Source organism: Salvelinus alpinus, chromosome 1 (assembly GCF_045679555.1).
Source record: "Salvelinus alpinus chromosome 1, SLU_Salpinus.1, whole genome shotgun sequence".
Taxonomy (NCBI): Eukaryota; Metazoa; Chordata; class Actinopteri; order Salmoniformes; family Salmonidae; genus Salvelinus; species Salvelinus alpinus.
Window position 1 is genome coordinate 99,549,397 of NC_092086.1, and position 22,225 is coordinate 99,571,621.

Consider the following 22,225-nt stretch of genomic DNA (forward strand, 5'->3'; position numbering starts at 1 on the left):
GCACTCCACCAATCAGGCCTTTATGGTAGAGCAGCCAGACAGAAGCCGCTGCTCAGTAAAAGGCACATGACAGCCTGTTTGGAGTTTGCCAAAAGGCACTTAAACTCTTTGATCTGAATGCCAAGCGAGGAAACCTGGCACCATCCCTACAGTGAAGCATGGTGGTGGCAGCATCATGCTGTGGGGATGTTTTTCAGCGGGAGAAACTGGGAGACGAGTCAGGATCAAGGGAAATATGAACAGAGCAAAGTACAGAGAGATCCTTGATGAAAACCTGCTCCAGAGCGCTCAGGACAACAGACTGGGGGGAAGTTTCGCCTTCCAACAGGACAACGACCATAAGCACACAGCCAAGACAACGCAGGAGTGCTTCGGGACAACTCTCTGAATGTCCTTGAGTGGCTCAGCCAGAACCCGGACTTGAACCCGATCGAACATCTCTGGAGAGACCTGAAAATAGCTGTGCAGCGACGCTCCCCATCCAACCTGACAGAGCTTGAGAGGATCTGCAAAGAAGAATGGGAGAAACTCCCCAAATACAGGTCTACCAAGTTTGTAGCGTCATACTCAAGAAGATTTGAGGCTGTAATCGCTGCCAAAGGTACTTAAATAAAGTACTGAGTAAAGGGTCTGAACACTTTTGTAAATGTAATATTTCAGTTGTTTCTTTTTAAATAAAATTTCTTAAAACCTGTTTTTGCTTTGTCATTGTGGGGTATTGTGTGTCGATTGTTGAGGGAAAAAACGATTTAATCAATTTTAGAATAAGGCTGTAACGTATCAAAATATGGGAAAAGTGGGTCGGAATACTTTCCGAATGCACTGTATTTTCATGCTGCCAAACATACCCTTGTAAAACTGACCATCCTACCAATCCTCGACTTCGGTGATGTCATTTACAAAATAGCCTCCAAAACCCTACTCAATAAATTGGATGCAGTCTATCACAGTGCCATCCGTTTTGTCACCAAAGCCCCATATACTACCCACCACTGCGACCTGTACACTCTCGTTGGCTGGCCCTCGCTTCATACTTGTCGCCAAACCCACTGGCTCCAGGTCATCTACAAGACCCTGCTAGGTAAAGTCCCCCCTTATCTCAGCTCGCTGGTCACCATAGCAGCACCTACCTGTAGCACGCGCTCCAGCAGGTATATCTCTCTGGTCACCCCCAAAACCAATTCTTCCTTTGGCCGCCTCTCCTTCCAGTTCTCTCTTACCAATGACTGGAACGAACTACAAAAATCTCTGAAACTGGAAACACTTATCTCCCTCACTAGCTTTAAGCACCAGCTGTCACCATAGCAGCACCTACCTGTACAGGTAGGGCTCCGGGCAGCCGAGAACAGGGCTCCGGGCAGCCGAGCGGAAATGGAGGAAAACTCGCCTCCCTGCGGACCTGGCATCCTTTCACTCCCTCCTCTCTACATTCTCCTCTTCTGTCTCTGCTGCTAAAGCCACTTTCTACCACTCTAAATTCCAAGCATCTGCCTCTAACCCTAGGAAGCTCTTTGCCACCTTCTCCTCCCTCCTGAATCCTCCTCCCCCTCCCCCCCCCTCCTCCCTCTCTGCGGATGACTTCGTCAACTATTTTGAAAAGAAGGTCGACGACATCCGATCCTCGTTTGCTAAGTCAAACAACACCGCTGGTTCTGCTCACACTGCCCTACCCTGTGCTTTGACCTCTTTCTCCCCTCTCTCTCCAGATGAAATCTCGCGTCTTGTGACGGCCGGCCGCCCAACAACCTGCCCGCTTGACCCTATCCCCTCCTCTCTTCTCCAGACCATTTCCGGAGACCTTCTCCCTTACCTCACCTCGCTCATCAACTCATCCTTGACCGCTGGCTACGTCCCTTCCGCCTTCAAGAGAGCGAGAGTTGCACCCCTTCTGAAAAAAACGACACTCGATCCCTCCGATGTCAACAACTACAGACCAGTATCCCTTCTTTCTTTTCTCTCCAAAACTCTTGAACGTGCCGTCCTTGGCCAGCTCTCCTGCTATCTCTCTCAGAATGACCTTCTTGATCCAAATCAGTCAGGTTTCAAGACTAGTCATTCAACTGAGACTGCTCTTCTCTGTGTCACGGAGGCGCTCCGCACTGCTAAAGCTAACTCTCTCTCCTCTGCTCTCATCCTTCTAGACCTATCGGCTGCCTTTGATACTGTGAACCATCAGATCCTCCTCTCCACCCTCTCCGAGTTGGGCATCTCCGGCGCGGCCCACGCTTGGATTGCGTCCTACCTGACAGGTCGCTCCTACCAGGTGGCGTGGCGAGAATCTGTCTCCGCACCACGTGCTCTCACCACTGGTGTCCCCCAGGGCTCTGTTCTAGGCCCTCTCCTATTCTCGCTATACACCAAGTCACTTGGCTCTGTCATATCCTCACATGGTCTCTCCTATCATTGCTATGCAGACGACACACAATTAATCTTCTCCTTTCCCCCTTCTGATAACCAGGTGGCGAATCGCATCTCTGCATGTCTGGCAGACATATCAGTGTGGATGACGGATCACCACCTCAAGCTGAACCTCGGCAAGACGGAGCTGCTCTTCCTCCCGGGGAAGGACTGCCCGTTCCATGATCTCGCCATCACGGTTGACAACTCCATTGTGTCCTCCTCCCAGAGTGCTAAGAACCTTGGCGTGATCCTGGACAACACCCTGTCGTTCTCAACTAACATCAAGGCGGTGACCCGTTCCTGTAGGTTCATGCTCTACAACATTCGCAGAGTACGACCCTGCCTCACACAGGAAGCGGCGCAGGTCCTAATCCAGGCACTTGTCATCTCCCGTCTGGATTACTGCAACTCGCTGTTGGCTGGGCTCCCTGCCTGTGCCATTAAACCCCTACAACTCATCCAGAACGCCGCAGCCCGTCTGGTGTTCAACCTTCCCAAGTTCTCTCACGTCACCCCGCTCCTCCGCTCTCTCCACTGGCTTCCAGTTGAAGCTCGCATCCGCTACAAGACCATGGTGCTTGCCTACGGAGCTGTGAGGGGAACGGCACCTCCGTACCTTCAGGCTCTGATCAGGCCCTACACCCAAACAAGGGCACTGCGTTCATCCACCTCTGGCCTGCTCGCCTCCCTACCTCTGAGGAAGTACAGCTCCCGCTCAGCCCAGTCAAAACTGTTCGCTGCTCTGGCACCCCAATGGTGGAACAAACTCCCCCACGACGCCAGGTCAGCGGAGTCAATCACCACCTTCCGGAAACACCTGAAACCCCACCTCTTTAAGGAATACCTAGGATAGGATAAAGTAATCCTTCTAACCCCCCCCCCCTTAAAAGAGTTAGATGCACTATTGTAAAGTGGTTGTTCCACTGGATATCATAAGGTGAATGCACCAACTTGTAAGTCGCTCTGGATAAGAGCGTCTGCTAAATGACTTAAATGTAAATGTAAAAATGTAAGCTGTCAGAGCAGCTCATAGATTACTGCACCTGTACAGAGCCCATCTATAATTTAGCCCAAACAACTACCTCTTTACCTACTGTATTTATTTATTTATTTTGCTCCTTTGCACCCCATTATTTCTATCTCTACTTTTTCTATCTCTACTCTTTTTTATTTTTTACTTGCTATATTGTATTTACTTCGCCACCATGGCCTTTTTATATTTTTATTTATTTATATATATATTTTGTTTGCCTTCACCTCCCTTATCTCACCTCACTTGCTCACATTGTATATAGACTTATTTTTCACTGTATTATTGACTGTATGTTTGTTTTACTCCATGTGTAACTATGTGTTGTTGTATGTGTCGAACTGCTTTGCTTTATCTTGGCCAGGTCGCAATTGTAAATGAGAACGTGTTCTCAATTTGCCTACCTGGTTAAATAAAGGTGAAATAAAAAAATAAAATAAAAATTCAACATAATTTTGCTTACTGGGAAGGCATAACAGAAACATGGACAGAATATTGACAGAATCATAAAATGTCTTGAATAGGCCAGTCAAGGAGATTGACATGAAATTAGTGTAAATTATCTGATGATAGACAGCATAGGCCTATAGAAGTTCAATATCATCAGATACATTTTTTGTCAATCTCCTGTACTGTCATTTAATCCATAGCTTCTAACTGTAACTTAATTTGAGAGTGATTATTCGCCAGCCCCATCCAACCATCAATTCACTACACAAAGTGGCAGGGTCAGTTTGTCGAAATTACAGATTGTGCCATGCCTTCAAAGGGAAGATTTTTTTTATTAGCCTGCCCTATGCAAATTGATTAGTCTCAAAAGTGGGCGAGTATTTCTGACGTAGCGAACCAGAGACAACTCGAGCTGACTTCCTGCTTTGAGACTGCTCGATAGTCTTCCACATATTTTCAAAAAATTACTCTGAGGTATGTCTGAAATTATGTTTTTAATAGCAAATAATTTGTTATTCATAAAGGTTAATAACCGATCTAAATACTTGTTGATATTTACACTTTAAAATTAGGGGACTAGACTATAGCTAACGTTAGCATGGACGGAAACAACAAGAGGACTAAAGTTAGCTAGCTAGCTCGAACTAGAGTTGAACGTCGCTACCATGCTAGCCAGTTAATCGTTCACGTATTGTAGTGTTATAACACATTTTCGGACCTAGCGAACTGTAGATATAATAACGTTATCTAGTTAATCGAATTCAATAGGGGGGAAAAGTATATTCAAAAGCATGTTTTGTCGAATGCAAACACATAGCTAGCTAACTAACATTAGTATTATCATGACTCCATTGGGTTCTCGAGAGCTAACACATAGGTAGCTAGCCATGTTGTTAGCTTAGCATGCTAACTTTATTTAGCGGGCTGACTTGTTTCTGACTGTGTGTACTTGTAACTGCCAGACCTTGCCTGCATTCCAAACACTTAAGACACACCCTATTCCCTCAGCCCTCAAAGTAAGTGGACACTTCTGATGACGTCTGACGAGTATACACTTGCAGGGTGAGGGGGAAGGAATTATTTTTAAATGGACCGCCCTTGCCCAGAAATTCGTCAGTCATTCATGCCGCGAAGATTGTGTTTTCAGCCACCGGTAGCGTGTGGGTGCTTTATATACGCTACGGTAATTTATTATTGCATGTCTATTTACTATATAATTATTATTATACGCCTACTGTATGACAGCTAGCAAATTAATTAGCTATCTAACGTTAGCCTGCCTAGCTACTTCTGAAGAAGGAAAATGTTTATTTCTACAATTTCCTAAAGCTAACCAAACAAAAGCATCATTACTTATATGAGACGTGTGGGCATTAGTAGCACAATTTCTATCTTATTTACATTCGCTTTTACTTACACTTGTATGTTGTCTCCATATTGACGTTGAGGTTTTAAGGTTTGGCAGACTTTTCTTAGCGGATGTATAATCATCGAACATTTTATTATGGGGCGTGTCAGGCCCCGAAGTGAACATAATTGTACACTCGCAAACTCCATTAAAAACGAGGGCTGAGGGGCTTACGTTGCAAATTTCCCTTGCTTAGACCGCGGGGATTCACCTAAGGGTTTAGGGCCGAGCGCTGTCTACTTTGAGTTTGAAACGCTGCCTTTCTTTAGATTTTGCCTTCTAGTAAGCTAACTGTAGCTCGCCTCTTTTTGCTACATAACCTATCGAAGTGGTTTGTTATGATATGTCACATTGAAGGAAGGTCAGTAGTACCAGCAATACATTAAATGTCTTAAAGAAAGTATTTCTGGTAGTACTAGCTAGTTAGCCACTAACTAGTGCATGTTCAAAATACTTCTGCTAGATAATCGTCCAAGGCATTCATCAGCATTATCCTGTGTTCTAAAGCTTTCAGACTGGTCCAAGGTGCTGTGCCGATTATATTGAACTCAACATGTACTACTCCTGCTCCACAAAGATTCTAGATTTTTCCAAATTAAAACATTAGAAGAGGATGGATTGGGACTAGGATTAGGATACGGATTCTATACAATTTTTTTGTATGCAATTTAAAAGCACTAGAAGAGGACGGATTTGGATTAGGATACGGATTCTAGAATTTTTTTTATTTATTTAAAGCATTAGAAGAGGATGGACTAGGATTGGGACTAGGATTAGGATACGGATAATCTCCACCATTGTTCTTGGAATCGATCAGTGAGTTTGAAGCCTGCAGGTGCCTTCGGTTTATTTTAGCAGGGCCTAACCAATACCAACAATGACTGATGGAAGGATCTACGTGGGAAATCTTCCAATGGACGTCCAGGAGAAGGACATAGAGGATCTCTTCTTCAAATATGGAAAAATCCGGGATATCGAACTAAAGAATAACAGGGGAACCATCCCTTTTGCTTTTGTTCGCTTCGATGATCCACGGTGAGTTCCAGGGATGATCTAGTGCGTGTACAAGTCCAATCACAATTCCTGGCTGTTTGGCAAGCTGTTCTCCTCTGATTTAGTAACATCACCAGGGACTGACCTCAGGGAACGGATGGAGAAGGCGTTGCCAAGTGTATTTCCCTTAGGCAAGTAAGTAAGGAGTTCTGTGCTCTCTTCTCTTAGGGATGCGGAAGACGCGGTCTATGGAAGGAATGGATATGGATTCGGAGACTCCAAGCTGCGTGTAGAATACCCTCGCTCCTCTGGCGCCAAATTTAGTGGCCCTATGGGAGGAGGAGAAGGAGGGGGTCCTAGGGGGAGGTTTGGGCCCCCAACTCGGAGATCTGAGTTCCGGGTGATAGTGACTGGTAGGTGGACGTTCTGAGTCGTAGGAAGTGTTATTTTTGTCTCTATCTCTTGGCGGACTGGAAGTCAAGGGGACTAAGTGGAGGTCAAGTCAGCTGCCCAAAACAAACACGAGCAAAACAATAAAAACTCAAACTGATCATGTTGACTGCATAAACCCAAACACCCGGCCATAGTGACTGGTAGGTGTATGTTTTATAAATCTTTGTTTTAGCCATTGCTTGGAGGTATTTTGCTATTGTATCTAGGGCCCGGGACGATACCAGTATCGTGGTACTCATTAGTGTTGTGGCAAGGAAACAACACGAAGCGGATCTTCTTTAGGAAAACAGCCCGAATGTTGAAAACAAACATCATCATCTTGTCATCCAGAGTCACATTTATTTTCCTAGCTATAGCACACTATTTTATATACAGCAGGTTTTTTAAAGGACTAAAGAGTTATCTGGATACTGGTATCGTCCTGGCCCTAACTATCGGTGTTGTATATCCTCTAGTATAGCTAGAAGAGCTTATTTCTTAGGTTTCAACACAACTGGCAGTCAGTCAGTACTTTTCTTTCAAATCAAGGGAAAATATTAGTAGTGACTGACTATTTGCATACTTATACTATCCCTCAACTTTGGCTGAAATGTAAATACAAATGTGAATTGGGTACATGCCACCTGAAACAGGTCTATAGAAACTTTACTTGAAAACTCATATTTGATGGCATCAAAAATATCACTCTTCCACTCCAACAAGCAGAGCTTTTGGTAAAATGACAATGTGCTGTATCCCCATCCAGGGTTGCCCCAAACCGGGAGCTGGCAGGATCTGAAAGACCACATGCGTGAGGCGGGGGATGTTTGTTTTGCCGACGTGCAGCGAGATGGTGAAGGAGTGGTGGAGTTTGTTCGTCGGGAGGACATGGAATATGCCCTGCGCAGACTGGACAGGACTGAGTTCCGTTCCCATCAGGTGAGTACACCTCTCCACGGTAAAACAAGACATATGAGTCCATTATCGAGTCAAATCAAGCTTATTCAAGCTCATGAAGGAAAACGGGTCGTCTTTCATTTGCTCTGTCTCTCAGGGGGAGACGGCGAACATTCGTGTCCACGGAGAACGTGGTGCCAGTTACGGTCGCTCGCGGTCTCGCTCCAGATCCCCCCGAGGGCGTGGCTACTCACCACCTCCTTACCAAAGCAGAGGGTCCACTCCACAGCGCTACCAGTCACCCCCACGCCGCCTTGTGTCCCGCCATAGCCCCCCAGCGAGGCGACACCCAGTACCGTACCATAGCCCGCCCCCACGCCACTATCGATAGACCAGCCGGCCATTGCACAAGAGGGCACTGATGATTAGGGGCAGTTTAATTATTATTTTTATCCCAGATCTCAAATAATTGTCCCCCTTTTGCTTGCTATGTACATTCCTTTATCAGTCACCCCTGCCCTCCTGTTGGCCTTAATATTGTTGATTTCCTTAAGCTTCAGCTCCCCATGTCAGGTCACTAGTCAGCTCAGTTCTGATGTCTGGTGAGACCATTTGTTAACATGCCAATTAACTGGTCTTGCTGCTCAAGTACATGTATGAACATTATCAGTTTGATGAACACTGCCCTGAGAAGTGCGACACCCAACAAAAACTAAATGTGAACATCTGCCTGCATCGTCTATTCCTTTTAAATGAATTGTAAGTGTGTGTGTGAACCTCTAAGAATGAATGAATACATTTGGAAATTGATTGTAATCTGGTAAACCTCTGTGAAAATCCCATGTTTTATTTTAAAGAAATATTGAACTTTAGCCAGTTCATTCCTCTGTTTTTGTAACCTGTGATGTCTATATGCAAGCATTTTGTTTTCAATTAAAACACAAACAAACCCAACACCTGTACTCAATGGTTTGTCACATTGCAGATTAGGTTTCCTGTGACAGTGATGTCCATTCAGAGCTAAAAATATTACTTGGCAGTAATGGAACATGATTCTCCTATTTATTGTTTTGTCAATGTACATGTCAATCACAGCATTACATTGCATCATACACAGACAGAAAAAAATCATACACTGAAAACTCTGAAGTGCAATGGAGCAAGATAGAAACAACATCTGCTCTTGCACAGTGTAAACCAAATAAACATCCTTGTATGATGTTTGAGCTTTCTCTTCTAGCCCAATGCTTCCACATTAATGCCTTCATTTGTCTTGAGGGACATTAAGCCGGGGCACTCTTTTATAGTAGGCGTCATTAATTATATAACAAAAAAATGAAACTCCCTTTGCAAAGCATCATAGTCCTTTACAATGAATGAGTATCTGATGTGACCACCACTTTACATGCATCTTGTGACCATGGATATTTATTGGCCTGACCCAAATGTCTGGATTCATAGCTTCCACTTGTAATCCATGCCCAACATACAAATTACAAAACCCATCGTCATGTAATTTAGCATGTTGGAGCCTTCATATGAATGCTCATTAGTCTCCACATTAGAAGGACAGTGACCTTAAACAAAACCCAATCCAAGATAAAAGGGTGGAAACCCTGTCCATGGCAAGCCCAGTGAGCATTGCAAGTGAGTCACAGAGCATAACGTTGTTGGGGAGATCATCCATCGCATCTGTCAGCTGTCTGGTTTCTCTTTATTGGGGCCCATGAATTCTACACCATCAATGGGAATGTTCTTTTCTTTGATGGCCTTCTGCAAATACAAGCACAACATATGTAGTTGTATCATTAGATTAGACACTTGCATCCAACATTTAAAAATACTAAATAATAATGGATTCTGAGAAGACAATAGGCCTATATCATGAATTGAGGATATTTATTTCCAATACATAGATGTCCATAAGTCAAAGATGTTTTATAACAAAGTAGCTAAGTTCCCCCTTGCATCTGTGCTTCAGTCCTTTGAATAATATACTTCTGGGGCCTAATATGACAGCTGACACAATGCTGTTGCATCATGGCTGTTTAGGTTACCTAGAAGTAAGGTACAGCATCAATGAGTGGTGATTATGAGCAGATAGCTAGCTAACAACATTTGTCCGTGTTTGATAAAATGTATTTACCTGGACACAGTGCTGATATTTCTTGAACATTTCGGTACAGGGATCACCGCTTCGATCTTCCTTCAAGAATTTCTCAGCAAACCAACGGTTAAAACACTGGTCATATTCCCGTTTTAGATCAGTGCAGCCCTCTCCAACACTATTCATCTTCAAGACAGAATAACCATAGAACATATGAGAATAAGAAATAAAGTTTACGGTCAATTATTTCAGCTTAAGTGTCTCTTCCGCACAGCTCGCTTGACTTTCCTTGAACCATGTGGTCTGATTGGCCAGACAGCACGGCGTATATTGATGACGTAATTGAATAAGCGACACATCGTAAATCTACACTACACCTTGCGAAGCAAATGCTCCAACTTCAATCTTCGACATACTTATTATTATTATTAATTAGCACGATACTCCTCTTACACAGTTCAAACTAGAAACGCCGTTCAAACTTTAAAACGTGCAGGATGGCCATGCTTGAGTTTCTTGTATACTGTTTAAAAAAAATTATTTTTTTAAATGTTAAACATTTGTTTTTAGTTTTTCATCCCCTTGTATGGGACTTCCTCAAGATTCTAAAAGGCCACATTGTGACATCAATTACAATTTACATTCACTGTAAATGCAATAATGCAACTTTTGACACAAATCAGCTACTTTGACCACTTTGCAACAAAAGTTAGAGCGTTTACAGCTTTGTCTACTTCTCTGCTACTCAAATCTGGCGGTTGAAAGTAAAATGATATTCTGATAAAAAAAAGTTACAGCTGTTTTAGTAACCACATCAACATTTTCTCTAACTTTTGTAAACTGCTGTTTCGACCACTACCCCAACAAGTTAACTTTTTGTCTAGAGGGTGTGAAATCTTCGTCTACTTCTGTTGTTCATATCTGTTCTCGGAACCATAATATTCACTACGGACTTATGGTACAGCTGTTTTAGTAACTACATTACCACATTTTCTCCCAAACAACTGCCGTTTTGACCACTCCCCCAACAAGTCAGACAAAAACATTGAGTGTATGAAATCTTCCCCTACTTCTCTGCTTTTCAAATCTGAAAACGGATTAGGAATAGTGTCTACCAATCTGTAGATAGAGCTTTTTTTAAACCCATCAACTGCTCTCTAGGTTTCTTCCTAGGTTCTGGCCTTTCTAGGGAGTTTTTCCTAGCCACCGTGCTTCTACACCTGCATTGGTTGCTGTTGGGGTTTTAGGCTGGGTTTCTGTACAGCACTTTGAGATATCAGCTGATGTAAGAAGGGCTTTATAAATAAATTTGATTTGATTTGATCACCACTACCTTGGTTTATTGTAGTCCAGTTCTTTCTCTAAACTCAGGTTTCCATACTAGCTACCCAGCATACTAGTTCAAATAGTTAACAAGTTATTCATATCACTAATCTATTTGTTTTATTGTTATTTTATTTTTTTCAAGTTATACAACATTTTGAATTCAATGCACTAAATATTGTATCCCTAAATGCCAGGGTTTTACGAAACATAACTACAAGAAAAACACTTTCTTTAATGTTGTAAATACTCCAATGAATATCTCATTCTATTCCAGGAAACTCAACAACAAAAAACGTATAGTTTTTGGAAATCACAATGGGGAAATAATGTTAGTTAGTCATGGGTCTAATCACTCAGCTGGTACTATGATATTGCTTCATAAGCTTAGAGGCAATATTTCAGAGTCATGTGTGTCCAAAGATGGGAGATGGGTTATTTTGATCTCCAAACTAGATGCTTGTTTTATTATATGCAATGTGTATGGGTACAATTCTCACACCTCAAATAACAGTTTATTTTTGGATCTTGCTGATAAGCTTACTGAGCTGCAAAACAAGTATACAAATGCATGGCTTATAATAGCTGGAGACTTTAATTAAACTCCTGATAACTTTTTAGATAGATCTCCACCTAGAATAGCTCAAAGATAACAGAATAGTGACATTATCACTTCATTTTGCAGTAAACTGACAGTGGTTGATACATGCCATTTCTTTAATTCAAACTTAAACAAATACATCTGGTGTAATAGGTCAATGATGATCAGATCCAAAATTGATATGTTTCTCATTTCTCCCCCACTTTTACAGTATGTACAGGAAGTCATAAACATTCTCCTTCGACTGATCATAAAAATATATTATTGAAGTTAGAATGTTCTGAAAAATCCAGTGGCATTTGAGCATACTGGAAACTTAATAATTCACTCCTAAATGATCCAGCCTTTAAAAAGAGCATAAATAACTTGATCATAGACTCGTTTAATTCAAATGATTTCGAACCAAAGCATGGAAGTAACTGGGAAATATTTAAATTCAAAGTAAGCTCTATTGCCATTACACACTGTAAGGAACTAAAGAGGCAAAACTGTTTGAAAGAAGATGAGCCTATGAATAAATGGAATGTTCTTTTAGAAAAGGATACCCTTAAAGCAGAGAAAGAAACAGATAAGAACTAGTTCAAATGTACATTGATTTAGCTAAAGGGGCCTTTATTAGAAATGGGTTGAGGAGGGTGAGAAAAACACTAGTTATTCTTTTGCACTTGAAAAAAGAAACTATAAGAGAAAATATCTTTCTGCCTTAAATATTGACAATAGATTGTGTATTCTTCTTTCTATGAAAATCTGTATAAATCTAATTTGAATGGGATTGAATATGAACGTTTTATGAAACATGTCCATGGTCATGTTCCAATTATTTCTGATGAGTTCAAGTCCATATGTGAAGATGAGTTTTCTATAGAACAGATTAGAGATGCGCTTCAATCTATGAAGGGCAAAAACCTGGAACAGACGGTCTTTCTGTGGAATTGTATTTACACTTTTGGGAACATTTAGAGGGACCAGTATTCAACATGTTCCAAGAATGTCTAGCTATGGGTGAGATGATTACTTCCATGAAACAAGGGGTTATTTCCTTAATACCAAAACCTGATAAAGATTCCCTTTTCATAGATAATTGGATACCTTTAAATGATTATATACATTATAAATGGATAACTTTTGCACATTCTAATAAACTTTAAATGGGCCTAAACCACCTTATTAATGAAACCCAAACTGGTTTTGTGAAAAGATCTCCAAATTAGCTGTAACAGGTTAGTTTTAGATTTGATTGATTACGCAGATTCAATTGACCCAGAGGCTATTATTTTATTCCTCGACTTTTGTAAAGTATTTGATACAATTGAACATAAATTCCTAATACATTCCTTGTACACTTTTGGTTTCGGGACTAGCTTTGTCTCGGTTATCAATACTTTTTATAAAGATATTAATAGTTCTATGATTAATAGTAACGCATTTAAAATATGTAATATTCACCGTAGTGTACACCATGGTTTCCCTATTTCAGCTTTCTTATTACTTTTAGTTGTAGAATTACCATCTATTGGCATTTTAAACAACCCTGAATTAAAAGACAATTCAATATTTTGAAAATAAAAAATCTAAATTAGCAGACGATACAGCTCGGTTTCAAGGATCAAGTTGCTATTGCACTTAATATTATCAAATCATTCTCTTCTGCTTCTGGTCTGGAACTTAACTTCAATAAATGCGAAATATTGTCCATACATAACTCCAATTACCAATCTGTTGAGAATATTCCAGTGTAAAATCATGTGAAATATTTAGGGGTGCACATGGCATAAAAAAACATATTGTCCATCAACAGCTCAATATCTCTCAGAGATGAATGAAAACAAAATCCATCTTTAATAACTGGCTCCAGCGTGACCTCTCTCTGAAATGCAATAAAATAAAAAAAACGAAATAGTAGTGGACACTCCGTGCTTTTAGGGCACATAATGCAATTCTTCAGAAAATGGGCGTGGCTTTAACATTTTCCGATTTGAAGAAAATGGCGGAAAATATGCAGCCGAAGTCCAACGAGAGCGGATACAAATTCATTGCTTTAACTAATTATGACAAATGGTAACAAAATGTTGAGCAATGTAATAAATTAATGACTTTTCAAATAAGTGACATTACATGTTATGTTGGCTGACAATTTGTTAGCTATGCTATCCTTACGAACTGCGTAGCATTACAGCAGTATGTACCGGTATGTTAACTAGTTAACGTTACCTTTATTTTATCATAAATGCCTGATTGGGGGAGTGCTGCAGAGATTGGTTTCCCTTCTGGAGGGTTCTCCCATCTACACAGAGGAACTCTGAAGCTCTGTCAGAGTGACCATTGGGTTCTTGGTCACCTCTCTGACCAAGGCCCTTCTCCCCCGATTGCTCAGTTTGGCGGCCAGCTCTAGGAAGAGTCATGGTGGTTCCAAACTTTTTCCAATTAAGAATGATGGAGGCCACTGTTCTTGGGGACCTTCAATGCCGCAGAAATGTTTTGGTACCCTTCCTCAGATATGTGCCTCGACACAATCCTGTCTCGGAGCGTTACGAACAATTCTTTCACCTCATGGCTTGGTTTTTGCTCTGACATGCACTGTCAACGGTGTGACCTTTATATAAACAGATGTGTGCCTTTCCAAACCATGTCCAATCTAGTTCAATTTACCGCAGGTGAACTCCAATCAAGTTCTAGAAACATCTCAAGGATGATAAATGGAAACAGGATGCACCTGAATTCAATATCGAGTCTCATAGCAAAGGTTCTGAATACTTATGTAAATAAGGTATTTCTGTTTTTTATTTTTAATACATTTGCAAACATTTCCAAAAACCTGTTTTCGCTTTGTCATTATGGGGTATTGAGTGTTGATTGATGACGAACATTCTTTATTTAATCAATTTTAGAATAAGGCTGAAACTTAACAAAATGTGGAAAAAGGGAAGGGGTCTGAATACTTTCCGAATGCACTGTAGTTGAACAGTTTTGAACAAAATAATTTCTTCCAAAATGAAGAAGTAGCAAGAGAGAGATTTCACTTTCATTTTCACTTAGCTAGCAAATGCAGCTAGCTAGTTTTGCCTACTCAAATACCCTGCTCAAACAGAGGGATGCTATGTTAGCTAGCTGGGTATGACTATCCAAGATAACACTGGAACTCTTCCAAGTCAAGGTAAGCTTTAGGTTTTACTAATTTATTGCCACCGGGGACCACCGATGTAACTGCTTACTGGCTCTACACCGTAACTTTACTGCATGATTGTAGTGGGTTTAATAACACATTAGTTCTATTAGCTAAGTTGACTATGACTTTACTTTAGCTAATATAGTGACAACATGTAGGCTTTGTGTAGCAGTTATGATATGGTTTGGCTTGGAAAGGTTTTTCGCCTGGTCACATACAGCTGATGTGTTGTGCATTGAAGTCCACAAGCGAAGGGACAATGTGAGGGGAGGAGAGTGCATAGATGCGAGAATGAATACAACATGGCTGCAATGAAAGTGAACTGTGTTTACTCGTGATCATGGGTGTATTCATTGCGCCGATTCTGTTGAAAAACATTTCTCAATTTGTCCAATAGAAACTCTCTTTTGCAACTGTTGGACTAATGATTACACCCCGTATCAGCTAGATGCAGGCAAGAGTCTGCAAGGCGGTATTGAATGTGTCAACGTTTGTCCATGTCTCATTCTGTCACCTCAGTTGTTTTCTCTCGACCTGTGTCCACCTACTTTGTAAACTTTCCTTGGTAGGCTAGGTTGTAGCAACCTCATGATGGGTAAATGGAAAATGTGGGTTCCATGTAGTAGCCTAAACCAATAGCTGTTACATTGAACTGGGTGAATGGAATATGAATGACAGTCATCCAATATGCTGTAAAAGGCCATGCTCATGAAGAAAAAAAATCGCCCTCCCTCATCTTAAACGGCACTGACCCAGTGTTGCCAACTTAGCGCCTTTGTCGCTATATTTAGTGAGTATTCAGACCCCTCTAGCGACACATTTTCAAAATATCGACTAGCGACAAATCTAGCAACTTTTTATGGTGTTATTGGAGACTTTTGGAGACTGACATGAAAGCACGTATCGTTCTTACTCTTCTCAACGAGCAGCAGGTGCTGCCGTGGGCCCCACCCGGGCCCCACCCCCGTCCCAAAGCACTCACAGACGGCCCAGTCCTCGCGCAGGAGATGTTCTCCCCTCCGTGTCCAGACCTCAAATGAATCGCTCATGCGAGAAGCCGCCGCTGGCTGATTCCGCCCTGGCTTACATTCAGGGCGGGATGTAAATGTAAAATGTTCTTTGTCTAAAATAAATCACTGCACAAAAATAAATCACTGCATTTGACTCACACAGCCTCAGTCACTTACTCACCTTGTCCACTGTGTGTGTGCCTCTCTGTGACATAAGCTAAACATCTAGCTGGCTAGCACATCATGTCTCAGTCTAAACTGTACACTCAAAAATACAGAAAGGAGTGGGAATCAACCCCTGAATTCAAAGGCTGGTTGAAGCCGTTTATTGGAGATGATACACGGGCATACTGCCTGTATTGTAAGGCTGATTTCTACACCAAACTTAGTGATGTAAAAAAACACATGGCAACTCAAAAACATGCTCAAAAGGCAAAGCCTTTCCACCCAAAAGAAGCTGCCATTTATGTTTTTTTTTTAATTACTCTGCAAAAAAGGCTGAGGCCACCATGGCATTAGCTATCGCTGAACACTGTTCCATGCTGGCATGTGATGTTACGGCTCTCGTCGAAAGGAGTGGACCAAAGCGCAGCGTGGAAAGTGTTCATGATTTTTTTATTCAAAACCACTCAAACAAAATAACGAAAGTCAAAAAACGAAAGCGAACAGTTCTGTCAGGCATAAAAACAGAAAACAAGATCCCACAAAACCCAAAAGGAAAATGACAACTTATATGATCCCCAATCAGAGACAACGATAGACAGCTGCCTCTGATTGGGAACCATACTCAGCCGAAAACACAAAGAAATAGAAAACATAGATTTCCCACCCGAGTCACACCCTGACCTAACCAAACAGAGAATAATAAGGATCTCTAAGGTCAGGGCGTGACATGTGATCACATTGGAGAAGCATGTAGAGCTGCTTTCTCAGACTCCACTGCTGCTACCCACTTCAAAATGCACAGGACAAAGTGCACAGAAATGATTAATGGTGTTCTAGCACCATACTTTCTGAAAAAGTTGGTCGCAGATGTGGGTGACCAGCGTTTCAGCCTCCTCCTCGATGAGTCCACAGATGTAAGTGTTTTTAAGTACCTGGGGGTTGTGATAAGGTACTTTAGTGACACCAAGCAGACAATTGTATCAACATTTCTGGGGCTTGTTGAGTTGGAGGGAGGAGATGCCAAATCTATAGCCTGTGCTGTTGTGGCTTTCCTCGAGAAGTGTTGTCTTAAAAAAGAGAAACTCCCGGGGATAGGGACTGACAATGCCTCTGTTATGACGGGGATTAACAATGGGGTCCATAAAGTACTGATGGAGGAGTTTGGCCTCAAATATCTGGTTCCAATTCGCTGTGTGTGACACTCTCTGCAGCTTGCTCATTTGTAGTTCTAAACATATTTAGGGTGTTTTTTACTCACTTTTTGTCTCTCCCAAGACGTTATTCCTCTCTCCTACAGCGTCCATCACAATTACATGCACATGGCCAATTATGCAAATTAGGCGATGATGTCATTTAGCAACTTCTAGCGACTTTTAGGACAGCCAATAGCTACTTTCCTTACTGAGGAGTTGGCAACACTGCACTGGCCTACAAGGCCTATGCTTTTCCATTGCAGAGCGATTAGTCAATGTTGCATTACGCGAGCATCATAAAGTACTATGTTTTTGGTCACTTTACTTTTTCTGCCATGGTATTTTTCTGCTATAGTAGTGCAATGTAAAAACTACCATTTTCCTGCCATGGTAGTGACCAAAAAACATGGTATTTTTTTCATTGTACTACCATGGTACATTTTTGTAAGAGTGAAAAGCGTGACCACAATTACTAACAACAACCTACAAATATTTTGCATTTGTATTTATTAAGGAACCCCAGCAACATTAATAAGGCAGTTTTATACAATTTAAAATATTACATGACATGATATTTCAAATCACTTTTCACAACACATTAAGTGTGTTCCCTCAGGCCACTACTCTACTATCACATACCTATGATACAAAATCCATGTGTACGTGTGCATAGTGCGTGTCTTATCATGTGTATGTGTGTCTGAGCCTGTGTGTGTGTCTCTTCACAGTCCCTGCTGTTCCATGAGGTGTATTTGTATCTGTTTTTAAAATCTGATTCTACTGCTTGCATCAATTACCTGATGTGAAATAGAGTTCCATGTAGCCATGGCTCTATGTAGTACTGTGCGCCTCCTATAGTTTATTCTTGACTTTGATTGTGAAGAGACCTCTGGTGGCATGTCTTGTGGGGAATGCATGGGTGTCTGAGCTGTGTGCTAGTAGTTTAAACAGACACCTCAGTGCATTCAGCATGTTAACACTTCTTACAAAAACAAATAGTGATGAAGTCAATCTCTCCTCCACTTTAAGCCATGAGAGATTGACATATTATTATACATTTTGTATTTGTATTTATTATGGAACCCCATTAGCAGCTTCTCTTCCTGGGGTCCAGCAAAATTGTGGCATGTCCTGTGGGATATGCATGGGTGTCCGAGCTGTGCGCCAGTAGTTCAAACAGACAGCTCGGTGCATTCAACATGTCAATACCTCTCATAAATACAAGCAGTGATGAAGTCAATCTCTCCTCCACTTTGAGCCAGAAGAGATCGACATGCATATTATTAATATTAGCTCTCTGTGTACATCCAAGGACCAGCCTCGCTGCCCTGTTCTGAACCAATTGCAATTTTCCTAAGTCCTTTTTTTGTGGCACCTGACCACACGACTGAACAGTAGTGCAGGTGCGACAAAACTAGGGCCTGTAGGACCTGCCTTGTTGACAGTGCTGTCAAGAAGGTAGAGTAGCGCCTTATCATGGACATACTTCTCCCCATCTTAGCTACTGTTGTATCAATATGTTTTGACCATGACAGTTTACAATCCAGGGTAACTCCAAGCAGTTTACTCACCTCAACTTGCTCAATTTCCACATTATTTATTACAAGATTTAATTAAGGTTTAGGGTTTAGTGAATGATTTGTCCCAAATACAATGCTTTTAGTTTTGAAATATTTAGGGCTAACTTATTCCTTGCCACCCACTCTGAAACTAACTGCAACTCTTTGTTAAGTGTTGCAGTCATTTCAGTTGCTGTAGTAGCTGACAGGTATAGTGTTGAGTCATCCGCATATGGCTTTCCTCAAAGCCAGTGGCAATTCATTTGTAAAGATTGAAAAAAGTAATGGGCCTAGACAGCTGCCTTGGGGAATTCCTGATTATACCTGGATTATGTTGGAGAGGCTTCCATTAAAGAACTCCCTCTGTGTTCTGTTAGACAGGTAACTCTTTATCCACAAAATAGCAGGGGGTGTAAAGCCATAACACATACAGTACCTTCGGAAACTATTCAGACCCCTTGAATTTTTCTACATTTTGTTACATTACAGCCTTATTATAAAATAGATTTGAAAAACAATCTACACATAATACCCCATAATGATGAAGCAAAAACTGTTTTTTAGAAATGTTTGCAAATGTATTAGAAATACCTTATTTACATAGGTATTCAGACCCTTTGCTATGAGACTCAAAATTGAGCTCAGGTGCATCCTGTTTCCATTAATCAAGTTGTAGAAACATCTGAAGGATTATCAGAGTCCACCTATGGTAAATTCAATTGATTGGAAATTATTTGGAAAGGCACACATCTGTCTATATAAGGTCCCACAGTTGACAGTGCATATCAGAGCAAAAACCAAGCCATGAGGTCGAAAATATTGTCCGTAGAGCTCCGAGACAGGATTGTGTCGAGACACAGATCTGGGGAAGGGTACCCAAAAAATTATGCGGCATTGAAGGTCCCCAAGAACACAATGGGAGAAGTTTGAAACCATCAAGACTCTTCCTAGAGCTGAAACTGAGCAATCGGGGGAGAAGGGCCTTGATCAGGGAGGTGACCAAAAACCTGATGGTCACTCTGACAGAGCTCCAGAGTTCCTCTGTGGAGATGGGAGAACCTTCCAGAAGGACAACCATCTCTGCAGCACTCCACCAATCAGGCCTTTATGGTAGAGTGGCAGATGGAAGCCACTTCTCAGTAAAAGGCACATGACAGCCTGCTTGGAGTTTGCCAAAAGGCACCTAAAGACTCTCAGACGATGAGAAACAATATTCTCTGGTCTGAACTCTTTGGCCTGAATGCCTTTACACTTGTAAGGTAGTTGTTGTGAAATTGTTAGATTACTTGTTAGATATTACTGCATGGTCGGAACTAGAAGCACAAGCATTTCGCTACACTCGCATTAACATCTGCTAACCATGTGTATGTGACAAATAAAATTTGATTTGATTTGAAGCGTCACGCCTGGAGGAAAGCTGGCACCATCCCTACAGTTAAGCATGGTGGTGGCAGCATCATGCTGTGAGGATGTTTTTCAGCGGCAAGGACTAGGAGACTAGTCAGGATTGAGGGAATGATGAACAGAGGAAAGTACAGAGAGATCCTTGATGAAAACCTGCTCCAGAGCACTCAAGACCTCAGACTTGGGCGAAGGTTAACCATCCAAAGTGTCTGAATACTTATTTATTTGCTTTGACATTATGGGGTATTGTGTGTAGATTGATGAGGGCCAGAAAAATATTTAATCAGTTTTAGTAAATAAGGTTGTAACATAACAAAAAAGAAAAAAGTCAAGGGGTCTGAATTCTTTCCGAATGCACTGTATGTTTTTCCATCAGCAGACTATGAACGATAAGGTCAAAAGCCACACTGAAGTCTAACAAAACAGCTCCCACAATCTTTTAAACGATCAATTTCTCTCAGCCAATCGTCAGTCATTTGTGTAATTGCTGTGCTTGTTGAATGTCTTTCCCTATAAGCGTGCTGTAAGTCTGTTAATTTGTTTACAGTAAAATAGCATTGTATCTGATCAAACAAAAAAAAATCAAAAGTTTACTAAGGGTTGGTAACAGGCTGATTGGTTGGCTATTTGAGCCAGTAAAGGGGGCTTTATAATATTCTTGGGTAGCGTAATTACTTTTGATTCCCTCCAGGCCTGAGGGCACACACTTTCTAGTAGGCTTAGATTGAATATATGGCAAATAGGATTGTCAATTTCATCCGCTATTATCTTCAGTAATTTTTCATCCAAGTTGTCAGACCCCGGTGGCTTGTCATTGTTGATAGACAACAATAATTTTTTCACCTCTTCCACACTCACTTTACAGAATTCAAAATTACAATGCTTGTCTTTCATAATTTGATCAGTTATACTTTGATATGTAGTGTCAGCGTTTGTTGCTGGCATGTCATGCCTAAATTTGCAAATCTGGCCAATGAAAAAAAAGTTTAACAAATTGGCAATATCAGTGGGTTTTGTGATGAATGAGTCATGTGATTCAACGAAGGATGGAGTTGAGTTGCCTTTTTGACCAAAATGTAATTTAAGGTGCTCCAAAGCTTTTTTACTATCATTCCTTATATAATTTATCTTTGTTTCATAGTATAGTATGCCAATCGGTTGTGCAGCCAGACTTATTTGCCATTCCTTTTGTCTCATCTCTCTCAACCATACCATTTTTCAATTACTCATGAATCCACTGAGATTTAACAGTTTTTAACAGTCATTTTTTTAATGGGTGCATGCTTATTAGTAACTGGAATAAGCCATTTCATAAATGTGTTAAGTACAGTGTCTGGTTGCCTCTATTTACACACCACAGACCAACAAATATTATTTACATAAACAACATGACCTCTTATACACTATGTTAGGCCCAGCCTTTGGAACTTTGGTTTTCCTAGATATGGCTACTATATTGTGATCACTACATCCGATGGATTTGGATACTGCTTTAAAGCATATTTCTGCAGCATTAGTAAAGATGTGATCAAGCCTATTCCCCCTCAGGAAACTAAAAAGATTTGGCATGAGTCCTGAGATCCTCAAAAGGTTCTACAGCTGCGACATCGAGAGCATCCTGACTGGTTGCATCACTGCCTGGTACGGCAATTGCTCGGCCTCTGACCGCAAGGCGCTACAGAGGGTAGTGCGTACGGCCCAGTACATCACTGGGGCTAAGCTGCCTGCCATCCAGGACCTCTACACCAGGCAGTGTCAGAGGAAGGCCCTAAAAATTGTCAAACACTCCAGTCATAGACTGTTCTCTCTACTACCGCATGGCAAGCGGTACCGGAGTGCCAAGTCTAGGACAAAAAGGCTTCTCAACAGTTTTTACCCCCAAGCCATACGACTCCTGAAAAGATAATCAAATGGTTACCCGGACTATTTGCATTGTGTGCCCCCCCAACCCCTCTTTTTACGCTGGTTTTACTCTCTGTTTATCATATATGCATAGTCACTTTAACCATATCTACATGTACATACTACCTCAATCGGCCTGACTAACAGGTGTCTGTATGTAGCCTCGCTACTGTATATAGCCTCGC

At 41.4% G+C, this 22,225-nt stretch overlaps 2 protein-coding genes across 6 annotated transcripts; one reads left to right on the top strand and one right to left on the bottom strand.

Annotated features, from left to right (window-relative positions):
- Positions 1 to 4,239: 4,239 nt before the first annotated feature.
- On the top strand, positions 4,240 to 8,564 carry LOC139536493 (serine/arginine-rich splicing factor 9-like). Of its 5 annotated transcripts, none has more exons than XM_071337049.1 (5): positions 4,240 to 4,354; positions 6,144 to 6,323; positions 6,510 to 6,694; positions 7,480 to 7,652; positions 7,768 to 8,564. In XM_071337049.1, exons 2-5 carry the CDS (start codon positions 6,166 to 6,168, stop codon positions 7,999 to 8,001), a joined length of 750 nt encoding a protein of 249 aa, XP_071193150.1. In that variant the 5' UTR covers positions 4,240 to 4,354; positions 6,144 to 6,165; the 3' UTR covers positions 8,002 to 8,564. The 5 variants fall into 5 exon arrangements, with proteins under 5 accessions (XP_071193150.1, XP_071193169.1, XP_071193154.1 ...); XM_071337068.1 differs by having other exon boundaries at positions 4,241 to 4,354; positions 6,147 to 6,323; XM_071337053.1 differs by having other exon boundaries at positions 4,271 to 4,354; positions 5,796 to 6,323.
- An 86-nt stretch (positions 8,565 to 8,650) lies between these two features.
- Positions 8,651 to 10,034, bottom strand: LOC139536522 (TP53-regulated inhibitor of apoptosis 1-like). The gene is made up of 2 exons (XM_071337087.1): positions 9,757 to 10,034; positions 8,651 to 9,383 (listed from the first exon to the last, which is right to left on the bottom strand). The coding sequence occupies exons 1-2, from the start codon at positions 9,928 to 9,930 to the stop codon at positions 9,306 to 9,308; spliced, it is 252 nt and encodes an 83-aa protein (XP_071193188.1). The 5' UTR covers positions 9,931 to 10,034; the 3' UTR covers positions 8,651 to 9,305.
- Between the last annotated feature and the right edge of the window lie 12,191 nt (positions 10,035 to 22,225).